Source organism: Leptodactylus fuscus, chromosome 5 (genome assembly GCF_031893055.1).
Source record: "Leptodactylus fuscus isolate aLepFus1 chromosome 5, aLepFus1.hap2, whole genome shotgun sequence".
Taxonomy (NCBI): Eukaryota; Metazoa; Chordata; class Amphibia; order Anura; family Leptodactylidae; genus Leptodactylus; species Leptodactylus fuscus.
In genome coordinates, this window is record NC_134269.1 from 182,239,217 (window position 1) to 182,260,438 (window position 21,222).

Genomic DNA, 21,222 nt, shown 5'->3' on the forward strand with positions numbered 1-21,222 from the left:
CAGCGCTGATTGGCCGAAGGCTGGCCAATGCATTCCTATGCGAATGCAGACTTAGCAGTGCTGAGTCAGTTTTGCTCAACTACACATCTGATGCACACTCGGCACTGCTACATCAGATGTAGCAATCTGATGTAGCAGAGCCGAGGGTGCACTAGAACCCCTGTGCAAACTCAGTTCACGCTAATAGAATGCATTGGCCAGCGCTGATTGGCTAATGCATTCTATTAGCCCGATGAAGTAGAGCTGAATGTGTGTGCTAAGCACACACATTCAGCACTGCTTCATCAAGCCAATACAATGCATTAGCCAGTGCTGATTGGCCAGAGTACGGAATTCGGCCAATCAGCGCTGGCTCTGCTGGAGGAGGCGGAGTCTAAGGTCGGACCTGAATGGAGACTGGTGTGGAGCGATCTTAGACTCCGCCTCCTCCAGCAGAGCCAGCGCTGATTGGCCGAATTCCGTACTCTGGCCAATCAGCACTGGCTAATGCATTGTATTGGCGTGATGAAGCAGTGCTGAATGTGTGTGCTTAGCACACACATTCAGCTCTACTTCATCGGGCTAATAGAATGCATTGGCCAGCGCTGATTGGCCGAATTCCGTACTCTGGCCAATCAGTGCTGGCCAATGCATTCTATTAGCTTGATGAAGCAGAGTGTGCACAAGGGTTCAAGCGCACCCTCGGCTCTGATGTAGCAGAGCCGAGGCTGCACAAGGGTTCAAGCGCACCCTCGGCTCTGATGTAGGAGAGCCGAGGGTGCACTTGAACCCTTGTGCAGCCTCGGCTCTGCTACATCAGAGCCGAGGGTGCGCTTGAACCCTTGTGCACACTCTGCTTCATCAAGCTAATAGAATGCATTGGCCAGCACTGATTGGCCAGAGTACGGAATTCGGCCAATCAGCGCTGGCCAATGCATCCCTATGGGAAAAAGTTTATCTCACAAAAATCACAATTACACACCCGATAGAGCCCCAAAAAGTTATTTTTAATAACATTCCCCCCTAAATAAAGGTTATCCCTAGCTATCCCTGCCTGTACAGCTATCCCTGTCTCATAGTCACAAAGTTCACATTCTCATATGACCCGGATTTGAAATCCACTATTCGTCTAAAATGGAGGTCACCTGATTTCGGCAGCCAATGACTTTTTCCAATTTTTTTCAATGCCCCCAGTGTCGTAGTTCCTGTCCCACCTCCCCTGCGCTGTTATTGGTGCAAAAAAGGCGCCAGGGAAGGTGGGAGGGGAATCGAATTTTGGCGCACTTTACCACGTGGTGTTCGATTCGATTCGAACATGGCGAACACCCTGATATCCGATCGAACATGTGTTCGATAGAACACTGTTCGCTCATCTCTAATGTTTAGGCAAAGCCAAATTGAAACAAACTGGCATTTGGACTCTGTGTAGTCTATAGGGAGGAACACCAATTACATCAAATTGGATACATATCCTTATTCCTCTTACATAGTAGGAAACAATCTTGGCTACTTTGTTATCCTTTAACCCCTTAGCGACCCTTGACGTAACTGTACGTCATGGGTCGCATGGGGATGTATGGAGCGAGCTCACACGCTGAGCTCGCTCCATACACGGCAGATGCCGGCTGCTAGTGGCAGCCAGGACCTGCCACTAACAGCAGCGGTCGGTGCCCGAGCCGATCGCTGCTGTTAACCCTTTACACACTGCGGTCAAACGTGACCGCAGTGTGTAAACGGCGCCGGCGGCATGGGCGCCGCCATGTTTTGCCGATCGCCGCCCTCCTGAACGTCACAAGAGGGCGGTGATCGGTTGCTATGACAGCCGGAAGCCTATTGAAGGCTTCCAGGCTTGTCTCTGCACGAGATCTATTAGACGATGCCAGAGGCATCGTCTAATAGAAGTGCTGCGATTTTCCTATTCACTGCAATACTGTAGTATTGCAGTGAATAGTATGAGCGATCAGACTCCCTAGGTTTCAAGGTACCTAAGGGGTCTGATCATAAATGTAACAGAAGAAAAAAAAAAGTTTTTAAAAGTATAAAAAAAATATAAAAGTTCAAATCACCCCCCTTTCCCTAGATCAGCTATAAAAGTAATTAAAGAACATTAAACATAAACATATTAGGTATCCCTGCGCTCCAAAATGCCTGAACTATTAGAATATTAAAACATTTATCCCGTACTGCGAACGGCGTAGCGGCAAAAGAAAATAAAAACAGCCAAAAAGCGTTTTTTTCAACACTTTGCCTCCTATAAAAAATTGAATAAAAAGTGATCAAACCATCGGATCTTTCCCCAAATGGTATCAATAGAAACGTCATCTTGTCCCGCATAAAAAGACACCACAAACAGCTCCATACATGGAAATATGAAAAAGTTACAGGTGTTAGAACATGATGACACAAATTTTTTTTTCTATTTTGCAAAGTTTATCATTTTTTTAAAAGTATCAAAAAATTTCAAATACTATATAAATTTGGTATCACCGCGTTTGTACTGACACGTAGAACACAGGTAACATGTCATTTGTACCAAACAGTGAATGCTGTAAAAATTAAACCCATAAGAAAATGGCGCAAATGCATTTTTTCTCCAATTGCGCCTCATTCTGAATTTTTTTCCAGCTTCCCAGTACATTGCACAGCATATTGAATGGTGCCATTACAAAGTACAATTTGTCCCGCAAACAATAAGCTATCATGTGACTCTGTGAACTGAAAAATGAAAAAGTTATGGCTCTTGAAATGTGAGGAGGGAAAAACGAAAATGCGAAACCAAAAAATGGCCTGGTCCTTAAGGGGTTAAAAAACCACATCTATATGACTTTGTTTAGGTCGGTATACCACTGCATTAGGGGCTATTCAACAGTATCAGGTGGATGATTTATATTTACCGGGCTTCCTTGGAGGCTAACAGCTGTTATTTTAACAAAGTGTTTTTGTTTTAAACATATTTAATAAAGGTTACTTTTAGAGATGAGCGAACAGTGTTCTATCGAACACATGTTCGATCGGATATCAGGGTGTTCGCCATGTTCGAATCGAATCGAACACCGCGTGGTAAAGTGCGCCAAAATTCGATTCCCCTCCCACCTTCCCTGGCGCCTTTTTTGCACCAATAACAGCGCAGGGGAGGTGGGACAGGAACTACGACACCGGGGGCATTGAAAAAAATTGGAAAAAGTCATTGGCTGCCGAAATCAGGTGACCTCCATTTTAGACGAATAGTGGATTTCAAATCCGGGTCATATGAGAATGTGAACTTTGTGACTAAGAGACAGGGATAGCTGTACAGGCAGGGATAGCTAGGGATAACCTTTATTTAGGGGGGAATGTTATTAAAAATAACTTTTTGGGGCTCTATCGGGTGTGTAATTGTGATTTTTGTGAGATAAACTTTTTCCCATAGGGATGCATTGGCCAGCGCTGATTGGCCGAATTCCGTACTCTGGCCAATCAGTGCTGGCCAATGCATTCTATTGGCGTGATGAAGCAGTGCTGAATGTGTGTGTTTAGCTCAACTACACCGGTGGAGTAGTTGAGCTAAGCACACAGATTCAGCTCTGCTTCAATCAGCGCTGGTCAATGCATTCTATTAGCTTGATGAAGCAGAGTGTGCACAAGGGTTCAAGCGCACCCTCGGCTTTGATGTAGCAGAGCCGAGGGTGCACAAGGGTTCAAGCGCACCCTCGGCTCTGATGTAGCAGAGCCGAGGCTGCACAAGGGTTCAAGCGCACCCTCGGCTCTGATGTAGCAGAGCCGAGGGTGCACAAGGGTTCAAGCGCACCCTCGGCTCTGATGTAGCAGAGCCGAGGCTGCACAAGGGTTCAAGCGCACCCTCGGCTCTGATGTAGCAGAGCCGAGGGTGCACAAGGGTTCAAGTTCAAGTTCAGCACTGCTTCATCACGCCAATACAATGCATTAGCCAGTGCTGATTGGCCAGAGTACGGAATTCGGCCAATCAGCGCTGGCTCTGCTGGAGGAGGCGGAGTCTAAGATCGCTCCACACCAGTCTCCATTCAGGTCCGACCTTAGACTCCGCCTCCTCCGGCAGAGCCAGCGCTGATTGGCCGAAGGCTGGCCAATGCATTCCTATGCAAATGCAGAGACTTAGCATTGCTGAGCCAGTTCTGCTCAACTACACATCTAATGCACACTCGGCACTGCTACATCAGATGTAGCAATCTGATGTAGCAGAGCCGAGTGTGCACTAGAACCCCTGTGCAAACTCAGTTCACGCTAATAGAATGCATTGGCCAGCGCTGATTGGCCAATGCATTCTATTAGCCCGATGAAGTAGAGCTGAATGTGTGTGCTAAGCACACACATTCAGCTCTACTTCATCGGGCTAATATAATGCATTGGCCAGCGCTGATTGGCCAGAGTACGGAACTCGACCAATCAGCGCTGGCTCTGCTGGAGGAGGCGGAGTCTAAGATCGCTCCACACCAGTCTCCATTCAGGTCCGACCTTAGACTCCGCCTCCTCCGGCAGAGCCAGCGCTGATTGGCCGAATTCCGTACTCTGGCCAATCAGTGCTGGTCAATGCATTCTGTTGGCGTGATGAAGCAGTGCTGAATGTGTGTGTTTAGCTCAACTACACCGGTGGAGTAGTTGAGCTAAGCACACAGATTCAGCTCTGCTTCAATCAGCGCTGGCCAATGCATTCTATTAGCTTGATGAAGCAGGGTGTGCACAAGGGTTCAAGCGCACCCTCGGCTTTGATGTAGCAGAGCCGAGGGTGCACAAGGGTTCAAGCGCACCCTCGGCTCTGATGTAGCCGAGGTTACAGAGCCGAGGGTGCGCTTGAACCCTTGTGCACCCTCGGCTCTGCTACATCAGAGCCGAGGGTGCGCTTGAACCCTTGTGCAGCCTCGGCTCTGCTACATCAGAGCCGAGGGTGCGCTTGAACCCTTGTGCAGCCTCGGCTCTGCTACATCAGAGCCGAGGGTGCGCTTGAACCCTTGTGCACCCTCGGCTCTGCTACATCAGAGCCGAGGGTGCGCTTGAACCCTTGTGCACCCTCGGCTCTGCTACATCAGAGCCGAGGGTGCGCTTGAACCCTTGTGCAGCCTCGGCTCTGCTACATCAGAGCCGAGGGTGCGCTTGAACCCTTGTGCACCATCGGCTCTGCTACATCAGAGCCGAGGGTGCGCTTGAACCCTTGTGCACCCTCGGCTCTGCTACATCAGAGCCGAGGGTGCGCTTGAACCCTTGTGCAGCCTCGGCTCTGCTACATCAGAGCCGAGGGTGCGCTTGAACCCTTGTGCAGCCTCGGCTCTGCTACATCAGAGCCGAGGGTGCGCTTGAACCCTTGTGCACCCTCGGCTCTGCTACATCAGAGCCGAGGGTGCGCTTGAACCCTTGTGCAGCCTCGGCTCTGCTACATCAGAGCCGAGGGTGCGCTTGAACCCTTGTGCAGCCTCGGCTCTGCTACATCAGAGCCGAGGGTGCGCTTGAAACCTTGTGCACCCTCGGCTCTGCTACATCAGAGCCGAGGGTGCGCTTGAACCCTTGTGCAGCCTCGGCTCTGCTACATCAGAGCCGAGGGTGCGCTTGAACCCTTGTGCACCCTCGGCTCTGCTACATCAGAGCCGAGGGTGCGCTTGAACCCTTGTGCAGCCTCGGCTCTGCTGCATCAGAGCCGAGGGTGCGCTTGAACCCTTGTGCACCCTCGGCTCTGCTGCATCAGAGCCAAGGGTGCGCTTGAACCCTTGTGCACACTCTGCTTCATCAAGCTAATAGAATGCATTGGCCAGCGCTGATTGAAGCAGAGCTGAATCTGTGTGCTTAGCTCAACTACTCCACCGGTGTAGTTGAGCTAAACACACACATTCAGCACTGCTTCATCACGCCAACAGAATGCATTGGCCAGCACTGATTGGCCAGAGTACGGAATTCGGCCAATCAGCGCTGGCTCTGCTGGAGGAGGCGGAGTCTAAGGTCGGATCTGAATGGAGACTGGTGTGGAGCGATCTTAGACTCCGCCTCCTCCAGCAGAGCCAGCGCTGATTGGTCGAGTTCCGTACTCTGGCTAATCAGCACTGGCTAATGCATTGTATTGGCGTGATGAAGCAGTGCTGAACTTGAACTTGAACCCTTGTGCAGCCTCGGCTCTGCTACATCAGAGCCGAGGGTGCGCTTGAACCCTTGTGCAGCCTCGGCTCTGCTACATCAGAGCCGAGGGTGCGCTTGAACCCTTGTGCACCCTCGGCTCTGCTACATCAGAGCCGAGGGTGCGCTTGAACCCTTGTGCACCCTCGGCTCTGCTACATCAGAGCCGAGGGTGCGCTTGAACCCTTGTGCAGCCTCGGCTCTGCTACATCAGAGCCGAGGGTGCGCTTGAACCCTTGTGCACCCTCGGCTCTGCTACATCAGAGCCGAGGGTGCGCTTGAAACCTTGTGCACCCTCGGCTCTGCTACATCAGAGCCGAGGGTGCGCTTGAACCCTTGTGCAGCCTTGGCTCTGCTACATCAGAGCCGAGGGTGCGCTTGAACCCTTGTGCACCCTCGGCTCTGCTACATCAGAGCCGAGGGTGCGCTTGAACCCTTGTGCACCCTCGGCTCTGCTACATCAAAGCCGAGGGTGCGCTTGAACCCTTGTGCACCCTCGGCTCTGCTGCATCAGAGCCAAGGGTGCGCTTGAACCCTTGTGCACACTCTGCTTCATCAAGCTAATAGAATGCATTGGCCAGCGCTGATTGAAGCAGAGCTGAATCTGTGTGCTTAGCTCAACTACTCCACCGGTGTAGTTGAGCTAAACACACACATTCAGCACTGCTTCATCACGCCAACAGAATGCATTGGCCAGCACTGATTGGCCAGAGTACGGAATTCGGCCAATCAGCGCTGGCTCTGCTGGAGGAGGCGGAGTCTAAGGTCGGACCTGAATGGAGACTGGTGTGGAGCGATCTTAGACTCCGCCTCCTCCAGCAGAGCCAGCGCTGATTGGTCGAGTTCCGTACTCTGGCCAATCAGCGCTGGCCAATGCATTCTATTAGCCCGATGAAGTAGAGCTGAATGTGTGTGCTTAGCACACACATTCAGCTCTACTTCATCGGGCTAATAGAATGCATTGGCCAATCAGCGCTGGCCAATGCATTCTATTAGCGTGAACTGAGTTTGCACAGGGGTTCTAGTGCACCCTCGGCTCTGCTACATCAGATTGCTACATCTGATGTAGCAGTGCCAAGTGTGCATTAGATGTGTAGTTGAGCAGAACTGGCTCAGCACTGCTAAGTCTCTGCATTCGCATAGGAATGCATTGGCCAGCCTTCGGCCAATCAGCGCTGGCTCTGCCAGAGGAGGCGGAGTCTAAGGTCGGACCTGAATGGAGACTGGTGTGGAGCGATCTTAGACTCCGCCTCCTCCAGCAGAGCCAGCGCTGATTGGTCGAGTTCCGTACTCTGGCCAATCAGCACTGGCCAATGCATTTCTATGGGGAAAAGTTAGCTTGTGAAAATCGCAAACTGACAGGGATTTCCATGAAACAAAGTGACTTTTATGCCCCCAGACATGCTTCCCCTGCTGTCCCAGTGTCATTCCAGGGTGTTGGTATCATTTCCTGGGGTGTCATAGTGGACTTGGTGACCCTCCAGACACGAATTTGGGTTTCCCCCTTAACGAGTATATGTTCCCCATAGACTATAATGGGGTTCGAAACCCATTCGAACACTCGAACAGTGAGCGGCTGTTCGAATCGAATTTCGAACCTCGAACATTTTAGTGTTCGCTCATCTCTAGTTACTTTTTATCATTTCCTTTTGGGGGGCACCCACTTGTGGATTTAAAATCAATCTTGGTTGCTCTAGATCCTTTGGGTTATGGCACTCTTATTGTGAAATCATTAATGATAGGATCCCTTTGACAGCAGCAATTTGTTATCAAATGGACCCAGGGTGTGCTAAGAAAGCATTCTACCAAACAGTATTCAACCGCCATCAGCCCAAACCGCTAACACCTGACAGAATAGGTTCATTGCTTCATGCTGTTTATGCCAAATTCTGAATGTCCTGTGTGTGTGTTTTTAACATTAAAAAAAAAAAATCTTAAATTTTAATGACAAATCTGCATTATTTTTTTTGCAGTGAAAAAGAGCTTTATTGGTCAAAATAAATCCTTCTTTGGCCCTTTGGAACTGGTGGAAAAACTTTGCCCTGAGTCAGCTGACATTTTTACAAACATAAGAAATCTTCCTGAAATTAAGTAAGTGGAACACACAAGTGAAGCTCAGACTGCAGAAAAAACTACTGTTGTTGAGATCCCTGCCTTATAAAGCAGACGTATTTCCTCTTATGGGCAAACAAACATTCTTCAGGGAACAAACAAGCTAGCTATAATTTATAGAGTTGCTACTGCCTTGTAAGGGCAAGCTAACAGATATTAAGACACTACACAAACATTACTTGCTGTCTGCCTACCAACTGTTGTGCACCAATCTGTTAGCTTGCCCTTACAGGGCAGTAGCAACTCTATAGATTATAGCTAGCGTGTTTGTTTCCTGAAGAATCTTGGTTTGCCCACAAGAGGAAATACATAAAGGGACTAACAAGGCTGTTTTCAGGGCTAGCTTGGGACTGCCCTTGTAAGGGATGGAGCTTATTGGGGTGCAGTGGGGGGACATTTTTAATGTTATAAGTTACCTAGACTGGACCTGCAGGTTTATTGGAATCTTTGTAGGGCACTCATATCTCACATTATTTGGGCAATTATATGGAGTGGTGAGTTGAATAGATGACCTATATAGAATATATTATAGGTTATCCCTGTTTTGGGATTAAGCCAATATATTGAAATACATGTCGATATATGATCGATATGTTTGTGTATGGCACTTATGATGTTTGTCACTTTTTTAGCGCATATTTAATACATGTTATATTTTATATAATTTGATTATCTTTGCTTATCATTCGTGTTTAAAACATAACAATGCAAATGCATTTTTTTTTCTAAATCCACCATGAACATAGTTGCAGTTTCCCAGTACATTTTACAGAATATCAAACTATATGGTACCATAGCGAAGGACAATTTATCCAGCAAAAAAAATAAGCCCTCATACAGCTATGTGAAAAAAAATGATGTCTTTTGTAAAGTGCATAAAGAATGTAAATAAAAAAAGAAAGCGGCTGGAAGGGGTTAAATGTAAATGTGATTTGTGCCATTTCTCAAAGAAAGATTTAAGGCACTTTTGTTTTTGAGAAAAACTTAGTTATGTGTCAAATTTATCTTGAAAATCAGCAGAACTGGCTCTTTCCACAGCGTAATAAAGATTCTAATCCCTTCACTCTTCATCAAGACGGAGTATTGGCATCTGCAGGTTCTTCATTTCATAAATGACACACTGCTTCAAGTCACATGGGACCCCGAGACTTGGACCTACACAACCATTGATACATTGTTATTTGGCACAAAATGGAAAAGAAAAAAAAGGTAAACACAACACTCAACATAATATGAAAAATTTTAAAAGGATTTTTATTAAAGTATATTAAAAAGATGAACACACATAAATACAGGAAAATTTTCCGAAAGGGTCGACACTAAGTGGATGATCAATTCCAATAATCATAATAAATATAGCATTCACAATTAGAAGGATACATAACATCATAACTGGATAAATACAAAATACTAATACGTTTATGCCTGAAAAAAAGTCAATAACAACTTCATCAATGATTTCGATTAACCACAAGAGGGCAGTATAACTATAGCAACAAAAATATCTCCCTGTCCCTGTCAATAAAGATGTCAATAAAAATGTCCTACAAACGCCTATAAAATAGCATGAATAAAATATCTGATGCATGAAGAGGTAGATGCATTGAAGAAATATATCTTATTTTAGCAAACATCATATCAAATCAATGTTACTGCCTGACCAAGACAGAACACCAGCACAGTGGCTGAATTGTTTACATAAGTATTAGGGCTCGTTCACATCTGCACCTGGTCTCTGTTCATGCAGGTTTCCGTTTCCTGCACAAAACTGAGCAGAAAACGGAAACCTGCAGGACTCTTTCAAACCCATTCATTTGAAGCTTCTGCTTTAAAGCTGTGGCCCGGCGTGCGTGTGTAGGCGCGATGACGTCACACACAGGTCCTGCTTTAATCGCTTATGTGAATGGAGTGAGAGCGGAGAGAGAATGGCATGAAACTGGGCACAGAGATGGAGGGGGGGGGGGCATGACACTGGGGCAGATGGGGGGGTGGAACAGCATGACACTGGGGCAGAGACGGGGGACATGAAACTGGGGCAGATGAAGGGGGAGAACGTGATGAAACTGGGGGCAGAGATGGAGGGGGGGACATGAAACTGGGGGCAGAGGAAGGGTGTATATGAAACTGGGGGAGAGATGGAGGGGGGGCATATAATTTACGGGTGACTGTAGGAGGATTATACTGTGTGGGAGCACATGATAAATTAATGAGAATGGGCAGAGTCAACATAAGTGGGTGGAGCCAAATATGCCGCGGCGCGCAGAGTGCGCCGCACATTTTGCCCCTCTTTCTGCTCTTTAAAAATTGGGAGGTATGGCGTTGGTGACGCCACACTCCTGTGTGATGTCACTCACTTCATCTGCAACACACAGTGTCTCGACTCCCCCACCTCCTTTACAAGGAGGCTCTGTCGCCCAAGGGCCCATAAAAACCTGGAGCCGGCCCTGATGCAGTACTCTGTGTCCGGATTATAAAACCCGGTTTCGCAGTGGAGAGCATAAAACGCTCACCGCCGCTCATGGCCGGACATCTCTCTCACCCATTCAAATGAATGGGTGAGAGAGACTCCTGCAGGTTTCCATCTCCTGCTCAGTTTTATGCAGGAAACGGAAACCTGAAGTACGGAGTGCCGGGCGCAAATGTGAACGAGCCCTGAGCTTTTAATACTCTCCGCCACGAAACCGTTTTTTTTTTTTTAAATCGGACACAGAGTCGGACATACAGTACTCTGTGTCCGGTTTAAAAAAATCGGTTTCGCGGCGGAGAACATAAAACGCTCACCGGCGCACACGGCCGGACTTGGTCTGACAGCTTGACGAAGTCAAATAGCCGAAATGCGCGTCGGGTGGTCGGCCTGTGGTTTTGTGGATACTCCATCAAAAACCAATATTCATGGGTAAGCAATTGAATGCCTCTTGGTCACAATATGTCCTTAGTATTGTTACTTTATAGCCCCAGCATGAATTAGTAAATGCTTGTAATACTTATGTAAACGATTCAGCCACTGTGCTGGTGTTCTGTCTTGGTCAGGCAGTAACATTGATTTGGTATGTTGTTTGCTAAAATAAATATATTTCTTCAATGCATCTATGTCTTCATGCATCAGATATTTTATTCATGCTATTTTATAGGCGTTTGTAGGACATTTTTATTGACATCCTTATTGACAGGGAGATATTTTTGTCGCTATAGTTATACTGCCCTCTTGTGGTTAATCGAAATCATTGATGAAGTTCTTATTGACTTTTTTTCAGGCATAAACGTATTAGTATTTTGTATTTATCCAGTTATGATGTTATGTATCCTTCTAATTGTGAATGCTATATTTATTACGATTATTGGAATTGATCATCCACTCAGTGTCGACCCTTTGGGAAAATTTTCCTGTATTTGTGTTCATCTTTTTAATATAATTTAATAAAAATCCTTTTTAAAATTTTCATAATGTTGCGTGTTGTGTTTACCTTTTTTCTCTTTTCCGTTTTGTGGCATTTATGTAGGTAACAACACATTTTTGAAAGGGGTATAGGCTGGTATATATATGTAGGCCTGTTACTCTATAAAGATATATTTTTCCAGCTGTGCTATGTGTTTGTTTTTCATTGTTATTTGGCATAGTCATGCCTTATGACTTGATAAGAGCTGAATTATCAATTATTCTAGATTATTGGACAGTAATCGAAAGGAATATGTCAGAGTATAATAATGTATGGAGTATTCTTGATATATGGTAAATCTAGTATTTTTTTGTGTCAATTAAAATTCTTGTTTTTTAGGACTTCTGTTGGTAGAGGGAGAGCCTGGTTGCACCTTGCATTGATGCAAAAGAAAGTGGCTGACTACCTGCAAGTTCTTATTGATCACAAGGAACTGCTAAGGTAATTTTAGTATTGCAATATGCTTTTTCATAACCCTTTTCCAGTGGGATGAGTTGCTATTTTTTGCATAGAAACTTGCATCAAAAACTCATTGATAAACTGTTATGGGTGTCATAATTTGTGTGGACAAAAATTATCTACTTCTCTATGGTACACAACTCATCTATAGAACATAAAAAGGTATTCTGGCACCCTCAGGGACTACCATCTTTCAGGAGATAAGGGATAAATGATTTGGATGTTTCTGTCATATGAATATAAAAAATCTTAAATGAACTTTTCCATGCAAAAGTTTACTGTTCACAAGACCTTTAGAAGGGAAATGTCCTTCTATACTTCTAGCTCTCATATTTCTCCACCCACTGTGTTCCCAGCCTACTAAGGATGAAATTGATAAGTTTTTGGACTCGGTGTCCCTCCCTCGCCTCTTTCCTGAACAGTCTAAATCTCTGGCCACCCCTATTACTTTACTGGAAGTTAAAGAGGCCATATCTTCGCTGAAGCCGTTTAAATCCCCTGGACCTGACGGCTTTTCGGGGATTTATTATAAAAAATTTGCAGATATCCTATCTCCTCATCTTTTGAAAGTGTTTGGGAGGGCGGTGGAGGAACAGCATTTTCCGGAAGAGATGTTGTCTGCTACCATAGTAACTCTTCCGAAACCAGGCAAGTCTCCCACCATACCGGCCAACTTCAGACCTATCTCGCTTTTAAACATTGACGTTAAATTGTATGCTAAAATCCTTGCTGAGCGTCTCCTCTACCTCCTTCTCCAGCTGATCAAACCTGATCAGGTAGGCTTTGTGTTTGGCAGACAGGCACCGGAGGGCACACAGAGATTTATAGACCTTATCCAGAAAGCCGAAAGGGATGGTGTACCTTCCCTGCTTTTGGCCCTGGATGCCGAAAAGGCTTTTGACAGGGTTCACTGGAGCTATCTTGATAGCCTTTTAGATAAATTTGGGATGGTCCTTGTCTTTAAGTCTGCTAAGTGTGCTTTCCTCTGGCTTTTTGTCCGACGCCTTCCGGATCTCGAATGGAACCCGTCAGGAATACCCCTTGTCTCCTGTCATTTTTGCCTTAGTGATGGAACCCCTGGCGGAGTCCATTCGGGCAGATGGAAATATTGGAGGTATTACTGTGGGGCGTCAGCAACACAAAATCGGTTTATACGCTGACGATGTTATACTGGCTCTGACTTCCCCTAGTTCTTCCTTGAGTGCAGCTACTGCTGCCCTTGAGAGTTTTAGAAGGGTCTCCTATTATAGAGTAAACCCTTCCAAGTCCCAGATTCTGCCCATTAGAAAACACAAGAGAGAGCACCGTGCGGCACCTTGTGCATTACCCTTTTAAAGTGATTCCACAAAGTATTATTCAACAGTATTATTCAGTATTATTAAGCTCTGTGAAATGATCATAGCACTCAAATATCACTTTATAGACAAAATGGCTAGTAGCTGGCAGATCTTAACCGTGAAAGCACATATGCATGGTACTATACAGAAAAGGACCTATCCAACCAACTTCTACAGAAGTATCAAATGGATAAAAGGATCCGCACTTACCAACCGTAGCTCTTGTTTCATTTGTTTATTAATGCCTCACACACTTTCTGCCCATTGTCATCCCTCCCCCTTTGAGACGAGTCCTTAGTCTTCAATTTCCCTACCAATGGAATGATTCTCGCATTACGTACCTTGGCATCTCCCTGACAGCACCGAGTTCTGATCTATTTTCTGCAAATTATGTCCCTCTTCTGGCCAAAATCTCTTCTCTCCTAACAGCTTTCTCCCAACCAATGCTGTCCTGGGCGAGCAGAATTGCCATTGTCAAAATGATGGCATTACCCCTGATCTTGTATATGTTTTGCATGGTAGCTATTCCTCTTCCTGACTCCTACTTCCCTAAACTTCAAAGTATACTTTCCACCCAGTGTTCCTGCACACTTTTGTCCCTTGCCACTCAGGTTATATAGCTACATAGTTGATCAACCTGAATCTTTTTCAACCTTATCAAGTCCAACCTATAATCGTACCATGTTGATTCAAAAGAAGACAAAAAAATCTCAAAAGGAATATACCAGTCGCCCCATATTATAAGGTGAAAACTATCTGAATAATTCACTGGTTCATTGTCCCATCACTTAAAATCTATTATCCTTCATTTGTGCCCCGGCCTCATTTCAAACTTTTTTTTTTAACCACTTCTGGACCGCCCATAGACTATATACGTCCAGGAAGTGGTTGCCTATTTCTGACAGGACGTACCTGTACGTCCAGTCAGAACACAGCAGCTGCACGGAGATCGTGCAGCTGCTTTCAATAGGAGCCGGCTGTAACTTCAGCCGGAGCTCCCAGAGAGAAGACAGGGCAGATTTATTCCCGTCCCTGCCTTCTGGATCGCTGTGTATACAGCGCTCAATGAGCTATGGACAGCTATGGACGCAGCCATAATTCAGCTGCCCTCTGACCCGGCGGACACGTGATCCGCTGGGAGCAGAGTCTTACAGGAGCTGCTGGGTCCTACAGGACTCAGATCAGCTCAGTAAGCTGTGCATACAGCGTGCAGGAGGCTGTAGTCCTCCTGCAACTGAGGCTAAATGTAGCAGCCCCAGTTATAGGAGAAATCAGCCTCCAGTACAAAAAAAATAAGTGATCAGATGTCCCCAAAGGTCTCTTATCACCTTATGGGGACACAATCTGTAAAAAAAAATTAAATAAAAGTATAATAAAAAAGTTTAAAAAAAAATGTAAATAAAATAATAATAAAAAAAATAATACGCTAATAAAACGCTGTTATTAAAGGTTATAGCCCCCACCCCCAACTACACCATACAAAATAAAAATTACCGTAACGGAGAGGAAAAACTATATTATAAAGTTTTTCAGTGACACTTTGTGTTATTGAAAACCAGACACAATTTCCCTCCTATTTTGTTTATATTTTCCTGGATATAACAAAAATTAAAACACATTCGAAAATAAAAATAACATAAAAATAAAGCGCTATGTGTTCCCGAAAAAAGACGCAAAAATTAGTTGACTGAGACATACGGGAAAAATGTTACAGCCCTCAAAACCGCACATACAAAATAAAACTAAAATGTGTCTGGTCCTGGACCACAAATTGGCCCGGTACTGAAGTGGTTAAACTAGTTTTATTGAAGGAGATGCAACAAAATAAACAGGGTAATCAAGAAAAACATGTACAGAACAGGAAAAGGAATAAAACATAGAAAATACAACACAAATCAAAGAACTGCCACGCCACCATCTCCTCTTTGCAAATATAAGTAATTAAAAATTCTGCAAAGCTTTAAAGATTTTCTCTAACTTTCTTAGTAGTGACAGTCTGTTATCTTGATCGGTTGCCAATGGATACAACCACAAATGCAGAAACTTTCTGTGGTCTAGGACTTGTCAGGAACTAAGCTATGATTTTCTTATTGTAGCTGGGTTATCAGGCAGGGACACTACATGTATCAGAAGATATCCCGGCCACAATAAAGAAATCATTTCTGACCTTAGAAAGTTTCTGCATTAGTGGTTGTATCCATGCTAACCGATCAAGATAACAGACTGTCACTACTAATGCTTGGTTCACACCTGCGTTCAGGTCTCCGTTCTGTGGTTTCCGTCTTCTGCATGCAAGAAGACGGGAACCACAGACCGGGTCCGGCCGTGAGCGGTGGTGAGTGTTTTATGCTGTCCGCCGCGAAACAGTTTTCTTTTAAGCCGGACACAGCGTACTGCATGTCCGACTCTGTGTCCGGATTTTAAAAAATGGTTTTGCGGCGGCTAGGATAAAACGCTCACCACCGCTCACGGCCGAACAGCTTTCAAACCCATTCAAATGAATGGGTGAGAGAGTCCTGCAGGTTTCCGTCTCCTGCCTCTGTTTTGTGCAGGAAACGGAAACCTGCAGAACGGAGAACGGGCGCAGATGTGAACGAGCCCTAAGAAAGTTAGAGAAAATCTTTAAAACTTTGCAGAATTTTTAATTACTTATATTTGTAAAAAATCTACAAATTTAAAAATAATTATGTACATGGGAATACCCCTTTAAAGACCAGGCCTCATTTTCCAAACCTGACACTTTATATAGTAATAACTTTGAGATGCTTTATGTTATCAAAGGGATTCTGTTTTTGTTTTTTCGTGACACATTATACTTCATGTCGTTGGTAAATTCTGGTCGATATGTTTTGTCTTTGATTCTGGAAAAATTGGTAATTTCGTGAAAATTTTGAAAAAAAATGTAGTTTTCAAGCTACAAGTTTGCATGCCCTTCATATACAAAGTCATACTACTCAAATTACTTCATAAATACATTTTTCCATATCTATGCTTTATATTGGCCTCAAACGTTAACTCCTTCCCACCGATGGCATTTTTTGATTTTTCGTTTTTGACTCCCCTCCTTCTAAACCCCATAACTTTTTTATTTCTCTGCTCCCAGAGCCATATGAGGTCTTAATTTTTGCGGGACAAAGTTTTCTTCATGATGCCACCATTAATTATTCTATAGAATGTACTGGGAAACTGGAAAAAAATTCAGAATGGGGTGGATTTGAAGGAAAAATGCATTTCTGCGACTTTCTTACGGGCTTCGGTTTTACGGCGTTCACTGTGCAGCCAAAATGACATGTCCCCTGTATTCTGTGTTTCAATACGATTCCAGGGATACCAAATTTATATGGTTTTATTTACATTTTGACCCCTTAAAAAACAAAAACAAAACTGTGCTAAAAAATTTTTTTTTTCTAAAAGTCGCAATATTCTGACAGCCGTAACTTTTTTATACATCAGTGTACAGGGATGCATAGGGCGTCTTTTTTTGCGGGGCCGAGTGTACTTTTTAGTTTTACCATTTTTGGGAAATACTATTGCTTTGATCACTTTTTATTCAAATTTTTATTAGAATCAAAACAGTGAAAAACCGGCGGTTTGGCACTTTTTTTTTTTGCATTTATTAGACCCCCTAGGGGTGTTGATCCCCAGGGGGTCTGATCACTAATGCAATGCATTACAATGCTAATGCATTGCAATGCATTGCAAAAAATCATCCTTTCTTTTGCAGGTTGCATAGACCAGCCTGCAGAAGAAAGAGATTGCAGTCTGGCCGGGGAGCCTTTTAAAGGCTCCTGGCTGTCATGGCAACGTGACGTCGGCCTTGGAGCATGCTCCAGGAGCTGGCGATCACCAGCAAAATGGCGGCGCCCATGCGCCGCCGGGAAAATGGCGCCTCCAGCCCCTTTGACCGTGGTGCCGGAGGGGTTAATGCCTCTGATCGGTCCGGGGACCGATCGGAGACATTAGAGCCGGTTGTCTACTGTTTAAAGCAATAGACACCCGGCAGCTATGACGGCCGCACAACTCCCGGCCGGTCACCATAGTTACACACCCGACATGCGACGTACTATTATGGCGGATGTAGGGAAGGGGTTAAAGTGGTTGTCCGGAATATTTTGAAATCCCTACACTAATCTAAACACCCTCCCCCCTCCTACTTTCTAAATGACATTATTGATAAAAAAAAATCAAAAAAAAAAATCTATATTTACCCATCACATGACCGTCTCAGGGACATTTTATGATAATCCGGTGACGATCCGTTTCCCCATTTCCGGAAACAGATTGTCCCCCCTTCCCCATCCACTTCATTCATACTTACAATCATACATACCATCCACGGCTTCTTCTGGAGAGACGGGTCCTCCTCTACTGGCAGGGTGTGCACTCTTCTCCACTCTGCACTCTACTCTACTCTACTCTACTCTACTCTACTCTACTCTACTCTACTCTATTCCTTTTCTCCACTCTGCACTCTTCTCTCTACTCTTCTCTACTCTATTCCTCTTCTCCACTCTGCACTCTTCTCCTCTTTTTCCACTCTTCTCCTAGCAGTGTGCACGCACTGATGCCGGTAATTTGCCTCTACTGCGTGTCTACGCATGCGCAGTAGTGGTGATGGTGGAAAAGGAGCATGCACACAGTACAGGAGGAGAAGAGGCCGTATCACAGGAAGAAATGCAAGTATGTAATATGGGTCGGGGGTTGGGCTGAGTAGGTAGTGTAGGACATATAGGATAGCTAAGATACGAAGGATAGCTAGACAGGAAGGGGGTGTATGGGGGTAGTGAGTAAATAGGGGGGAGAGAGGTGAGAGTGGTTAGGAAATTACATAGCAGGAAGCAGAAGGATGTAAACAAAAGTAGGAGACACTAGGGGCCCCCAGAGACACCCAGATATCACTCAAAACACACTAAAAAGTATATAAGTACATTTATTAACCCATTAATGGCATTAATAGACTTTTTTTAAAAAAAAAAAAAAACAATTTTGCCTGGAAAAAACCTTTAATCACAGTTTCATTTTTTTTCAGATATTATACAAGCCAATCAGTAATTTTCCAAATTTTCAAGAATATTTCCAAAACACATTTTTCAAGGGAGTAGTTCAGTTCAAAAGGGGCCTCACTAATAGAAACCCCTATAAATCACCACATTTTCAAAACTGCACTCCTGAAAGAATTCATAACATTTACAAAGTTTCTTTTTAACCCATTCAGGATTTCACAGTAATTAAAACAAAATAGAGGTCAAATTTACACTTTTCCATTTCTGTCACTACTAAATTCATTTAGCCCTAGTTACATATTCATAAGGGGTTATAGCAGAAAATTCGTGCCACAATTTCTCCCAAGCATGAAATTATCCCACATAATGAAGTAAACTAATGTATGGATATACAGTAGGGTAAAGAACAGAAGGAGCACTATTGGAATTTTGGAGGACAGATTTTGCTGGAATCAGTTTAACCCCTTCCCGCTGATGGCACTTTTTGACTTCCTGACCAAACTCGATTTTTCAAAACTGACATGTCACTTTATGTGGCAATAACTTTGGAATGCTTTAAATTACCAAAGTGCTTTTGAGATTGTTTTTTCGTAACACATTGTACTTCATGTTAGTGGTAAATTTTGGTTGATATGTTTTGTGTTTAATTATGAAAAATAGGAGAAAGGAGAAAACGCATCCCACAATTTGTTATGCAAGTTCTCCCGACTACCATAGTACCCCACTTGTGGGTGTAAACTAATATATGGACGCACAGTGAGACACAGAAGGGAAGGCGCGCCAAGGAGCTTTTAGAGGGCAAATATGGCTGTGATCATTTTCAGGAACCATGTCGCATTTACAAAGCCCTTGAGGTGTCAAAACAGTGGAAACCTCTAGAAAGTGACCCAGTTTTGAAAACTGCAGCCCTCAAAGAATTTATCAAGTGATGTAGTGAGCATTAGTAACCCCGAAGTGAATATGTAAGCTGTGCGGAGTAAATTGGGTACACCAAATCCCATTCTGTTTTCCCACTAGCTCCTATGACACGGACAGGGAAGAGGCACATTCTGGGGGATCAGCGCTGGTATATTCTCTCTCATAAGCTCTAAATATGGGGTGTCCCCTGAAAACGTTCGCTCAGCATATACATTTCCTTCTAGTCGCAGCCACTTATGTCCTAATGATTTGGCGACTTTTGGGGTTTTTGTCTTCACATTGTACAAGCTAGATTTTTATTTTTATTTTCTGGCAATGTGGCCATATGAGGGCTTGGTGTTTGCGGTATTAGATGTACTTTTCAATGCGATCACGGCACCCTAAGCGGATGCCGGCAGCGGCATCAGGAGCCCATGTTAGCTGTAAGTTATAGCTAACATGCTGCTCCTTAATCCTCCATTGGAGTGAGCTCCGATAGTGGGTTTAACCCCTTGCATGCCGGCATCAAACATGACGCCGTCATGCAAAGGGTTTAGTTTTCTTGCTGCCGGCACCCCCCGCGGCGAGATCGGGGGATGCCGGCATCTATAAATTGTAGCCTGGGGTCTGCCCAGTAACCCCCCCCCAGGCTGCTAAGACCCCTGTTACCTGGTTGATCCTGCCGGGACGAGAGGAAGCTAGTCTATGCGTCTGCATAGCTAGCTTCCTCTATAGACTGCAATACACGTGTATTGCAAGTCTATAGTTAGTATAGAACCAGCGATTCTCTTTGATCGCTGGTTCTAGTGTACTTATAGGACAAAAAAAAAGTTTTAACAAAATAATAGTGTACAAAAAAAAAAAAATTAACAGTTATAAAGCCCCCAAAACTCCCTTTTTCTATGCAAAATGAATTACATTAAAAAAAAAAAAAATCCAAAATATTAATAAAAACAATACATATTTGGTATTGACGTGTCTGTAACAATCTGTACAATAAAAGTGAAACAATATTTAACCTGCTTGGTGAACGTCGGGAAAAAAAATGGAAAAAAACCCCTTTGGAAATAAAGTTTTTTGCACATTTTGCCTTACTAAAAATGCTTAAAAAAAGATCAAAAAGTCATACATCCCCCAAAACAGTACCAATGAAAAGCACAGGTTGTCCCGCAAAAAATAAGCCCTCAACCAACTCTGTGAACCGAAAAATAAAAACATTACACATCTCAGAAGATGGTGATGCAAAAATCATTGGTTTATGTCCCCAAATGTGTTTTTGTTCTGCAGAATGACTAACGCATAAAAATATAATATAAATGAGGTTTCGCTGTAACCGTACCAACCCGCAAAATAAAAGTAACATGTTACTTATGCTGTACACTGCACCGCGAAAAAAAATTTAAAGGTAAAAAGCAATGCCAGAATTGCTGTTCCCTATCGTCCTCAACAGCGGCACAATGTGGGGTATTTCTGCCCCTGTGTGCTGGTAGGACAGGCGGATATTTAATTAGCCAATAAGATGCGTGGCAGGCCCTATAAGAGGGCACAAGAACCTCCCCTCTGCGTGTTTTTTTCTGTCCTGTGTGGACAGAGGACAGGTGTGAGGACTTGTGTCCTCTTACAGGGCTCAGCTGTTGAGCTTGATGTTTTTGTTCAAAGTCACCCTCTTTCCTAAGGAAAGAGGGTGCTAGTTAGCCTGCGTTGGTTTTTTCCCCCTGAATCCTCCTTCTCCCCTCCCCCTCCTTCCCTCCCCTCTCCTCCTTACCCTTTCAGCGTCTGTTGAGCGCTGATCCTCAGTGCCGCACCACGCCACTGCGTCCGTGGTTACGGCGGGTCCGTGCGGCAGCCGGAACTTCTGTGTATGGCTGCATTCGCGGCGGCCGC

General features: G+C 44.6%; 1 protein-coding gene across 1 annotated transcript in view; it reads left to right on the forward strand.

Moving 5' to 3' along the window:
- LOC142203811 (RUN and FYVE domain-containing protein 1-like) overlaps nt 1-21,222 on the forward strand; it is a 172,743-nt gene that overhangs the window by 15,960 nt on the left and 135,561 nt on the right. Inside the window, exons 3-4 of the mRNA XM_075274873.1 lie at nt 8,067-8,184; nt 11,982-12,083. Of these exons, the coding sequence (XP_075130974.1) occupies nt 8,067-8,184; nt 11,982-12,083 (220 nt within the window). The remainder of the gene's footprint in view (nt 1-8,066; nt 8,185-11,981; nt 12,084-21,222) is intronic.